Consider the following 619-nt stretch of genomic DNA (forward strand, 5'->3'; position numbering starts at 1 on the left):
GTTAAATTCCAACCTGCGCATCGTCCTGCCGGCCGCTTTGGGGAGCAGAAGCACTACTTCAGTGGAAAGCATAAGCTGTACGGATTCAAGATTGAGGCATCCATCTCACCTGAAGGGCTCCTTGTCGACATGAGTCCGAACGAGCCTGGCTCTGTGTTCGACTTGACTATGTTCCGCAACCGGTTTGACGACCACTTGCAAGCGCTGTCCAAAACAGACAATGAATTAGCCATGAACGTCAACGGCGAGCTCTTCCGTGAACATGTTACCTCTTGGGCTGTCCTTGTAGAGAAAGGATACATTGGTCTTGCACCCCTGGTGCGCGCCATTCACCCTAAGAAGAAGCCTGTCGGTGGTGTGTTAGACCGACATGGCATGGACAGAAACAAGGAAGTGCCGTCTGATCGCGTTGTCGTCGCGACAACGCGGTCAGACGGCACTTCTTTGGTCGTGTGACATCCCTTTGGAAGATATCTTTTGCCACGTTCGTGTGGGGTGAAAAGCTCTACGATGACATTCAACGGCGAGTCGTGATTCTTGTCACACCAGTTTTGCTCACGAACACACCGATTTTGCTGACGCACACACCAAATCCTCAAAAACTGCTGTGAAGTGTCCA

The 619-nt window shown here is 51.5% G+C and overlaps 1 protein-coding gene across 1 annotated transcript; it reads left to right on the forward strand.

The window, feature by feature from the left end:
* Positions 1-48: 48 nt before the first annotated feature.
* H310_15175 (hypothetical protein) lies at positions 49-456 on the forward strand (the record flags this gene model as incomplete). Its single annotated transcript, XM_008883161.1, has 1 exon — positions 49-456. A coding segment is annotated over one exon (408 nt), but the record flags the coding sequence as incomplete, so codon positions are not given.
* Positions 457-619: the final 163 nt, after the last annotated feature.

Source organism: Aphanomyces invadans, assembly GCF_000520115.1.
Source record: "Aphanomyces invadans strain NJM9701 unplaced genomic scaffold supercont1.207, whole genome shotgun sequence".
NCBI classification, from domain to species: Eukaryota; Oomycota; class Saprolegniomycetes; order Saprolegniales; family Verrucalvaceae; genus Aphanomyces; species Aphanomyces invadans.